Source organism: Etheostoma spectabile, chromosome 12 (genome assembly GCF_008692095.1).
Source record: "Etheostoma spectabile isolate EspeVRDwgs_2016 chromosome 12, UIUC_Espe_1.0, whole genome shotgun sequence".
Classification (NCBI taxonomy): Eukaryota; Metazoa; Chordata; class Actinopteri; order Perciformes; family Percidae; genus Etheostoma; species Etheostoma spectabile.
In genome coordinates this window covers 26,953,555-26,955,705 of record NC_045744.1, presented here as the reverse complement: position 1 = coordinate 26,955,705, position 2,151 = coordinate 26,953,555, and the positions used below count along the sequence as shown (strand labels likewise).

The window sequence follows — 2,151 nt, the reverse complement described above, 5'->3', positions numbered from 1 at the left end:
GGAATTCTGGACCAAGGCTGAATTTTGAGAAATAGACTTCAGATATGGCATTAGGGGACAACTTAGGGTATATAAAAGCATCCAAAGAGCACCATGTCATGGGACCTTTAATATACAAACTAAGTAGCCCAGTAGATTAGCCCAACCCATCCTATAAGTGAATGAAAAACATGGCTAACTAAACATTTTAATCATTTATTTGATTTCATTTCAGAAGTTGTGTGTGCTTGACGGTATGCTCAGGCAGAGAAATAGTCTGAAACATTAATACTGCAACAGTTACTCCTGTGTTTTGAAAAACGGAAAAAAACAGTATCATTATTTATACATCATAAGGTAAATAAGTAAATAAATAAATATAAATACACACAACAGTACAAAATAAAGGATTTCTAAAAGAAAATTAATAAAAGAAAAGCAATGTGGTGAGGCTGTTATGGCTGACATCCAAGACAAGTCAAGAAAACCATTAGCTCTTTTCACAACTCCATTATGGTAGCCGTTTTCACATGTACGAGGAAAAATATGATTTAATACCAGCTCAAGGCCCTTTTTTGGTGAGTGGGTGTTTTAATTCTCACTTGAAACAAGTGTAAAACAACATTCCTGCACATGGGTTTCATTATTTAAAACCAAAACTGCAGAATATTGTTCATCTTTTAATTTTTTATTTTAGCAGATGGAACAAATGTCGTCACTTCAAGAATAGCTGTTTGAAGAACAATGTGTTGACGGTTATTGGCGGCACTAAACATGAGATGGGACTTCTAAAATCTTGCTTTAAATAGCCCTGCAGGCTGTAGCCTAACGCACAACAGGGGCGCTATTACAGTCATTCAATGGCACGGTAACCTGCGTTACCAGCCTCCATTGCAATGCGGTGGCGCGCCACAGATCTTTCCCCGGTCTAGTGTTGGCTGTTCGGGGATAACGCTGAGTGCTATTCGGTCATGTGATTCACGTTTTTTTTTCTTCTTTTTGCTCCTTCGAAGTTGAAAGGCAGGAGCAGAGAGCGGTGGAGGGGCCCAGCTTGCCTTCTTACTGGTCGTGGATGCAACGTTTTCGTCCCTCTTCCACCACATTATTCCTTGTTTCTCGCTCCGTGTGATATTTTAACTCCGACCTTTCCTTCGCCATGGCGGGGGCTATTATTGAAAACATGAGCACCAAAAAGTTGGTGATAGTGGGAGTTACTCTGCTATTGTTTCAGGCGTTTGCCTTCATGGTCGGCGGTTTAATTGGTAAGTTTTCCCCGTTTTTATCCCTTAGCCTACTTGTATCAGTTGTGTTGCTAACGTGTCTTTGTACGCTCGTGCATGTTGTTATGTAGCTTAAATGTTAACGTCTTTAAACTGTAAAAGCACAAAGTTTCAAGTTGAGCTGTTCCTTTAGATGCCTACATACCCGTGTTAATCAACGTTTCCACAAGAAAGAAAGAAGGACAAGCGCTAACTTTTCTTTGTATTTGACCGAGTCGTGCTCAAACAATGCGGTAGGCTACTTTGAAACTAATCTCTGCTAAATCACTGCTTTGTATCAAGGTGTTTGCTCCCTGCATGCCACAACCGCTGGCTTCGTGTGGTTGGCTAAAAAAATAATGCACAACACCATATTTGTGGGTATGTTTCTGATTTGCAACACAAGAATGCTCTGAAATACATCCAACCTTGTGTGCGTATGGGTTTTTTTTTGTACTTCTTTGATCAAAACTCGACAGTTTTCCCCTCTTCTCTCCCTCCTCATACCTACCCCTCCTTCCTTCTCCTCTCTTCCGCTCTCATAATGTCTGTCTGCTGTGTGGGGCCCCGGGCAGCATCTCTAACGTTACCTTCTCCCCAAATCCCTACCGCCTCGCAGGCAAAACGTTCAATGCTTCCTCCTCGTCCCAAATGAAAATATTTTTTTCCCTAGTTTAATTTACATCGAGACAGACAGTGGTGCACACACAGCTGTCAAAGTTGCGTTTTGCCTTGAGGAGTGTATTGGAGTTGCTGTCAAGTTTCTTCAAATTCACCCACCCACCCACTCACAGACACACACAGTTGAGATAAAATGAGTCCATGTGAAGGATATCTAACTCTTTTACATAGGCTGAAATCTGGAAAAACAGCCCCAAATACTATTCAGCCTGTCTCCGTGTCCCTACAGCCG

At 41.5% G+C, this 2,151-nt stretch overlaps 1 protein-coding gene across 1 annotated transcript in view; it reads left to right on the top strand.

Annotated features, from left to right (window-relative positions):
- Positions 1 to 835: 835 nt before the first annotated feature.
- Positions 836 to 2,151, top strand: part of wls (Wnt ligand secretion mediator) — an 82,418-nt gene continuing 81,102 nt past the window's right edge. Inside the window, exon 1 of the mRNA XM_032531323.1 lies at positions 836 to 1,241. Within this exon, the coding sequence (XP_032387214.1) occupies positions 1,136 to 1,241 (106 nt within the window). The 5' untranslated portion in view covers positions 836 to 1,135. The remainder of the gene's footprint in view (positions 1,242 to 2,151) is intronic.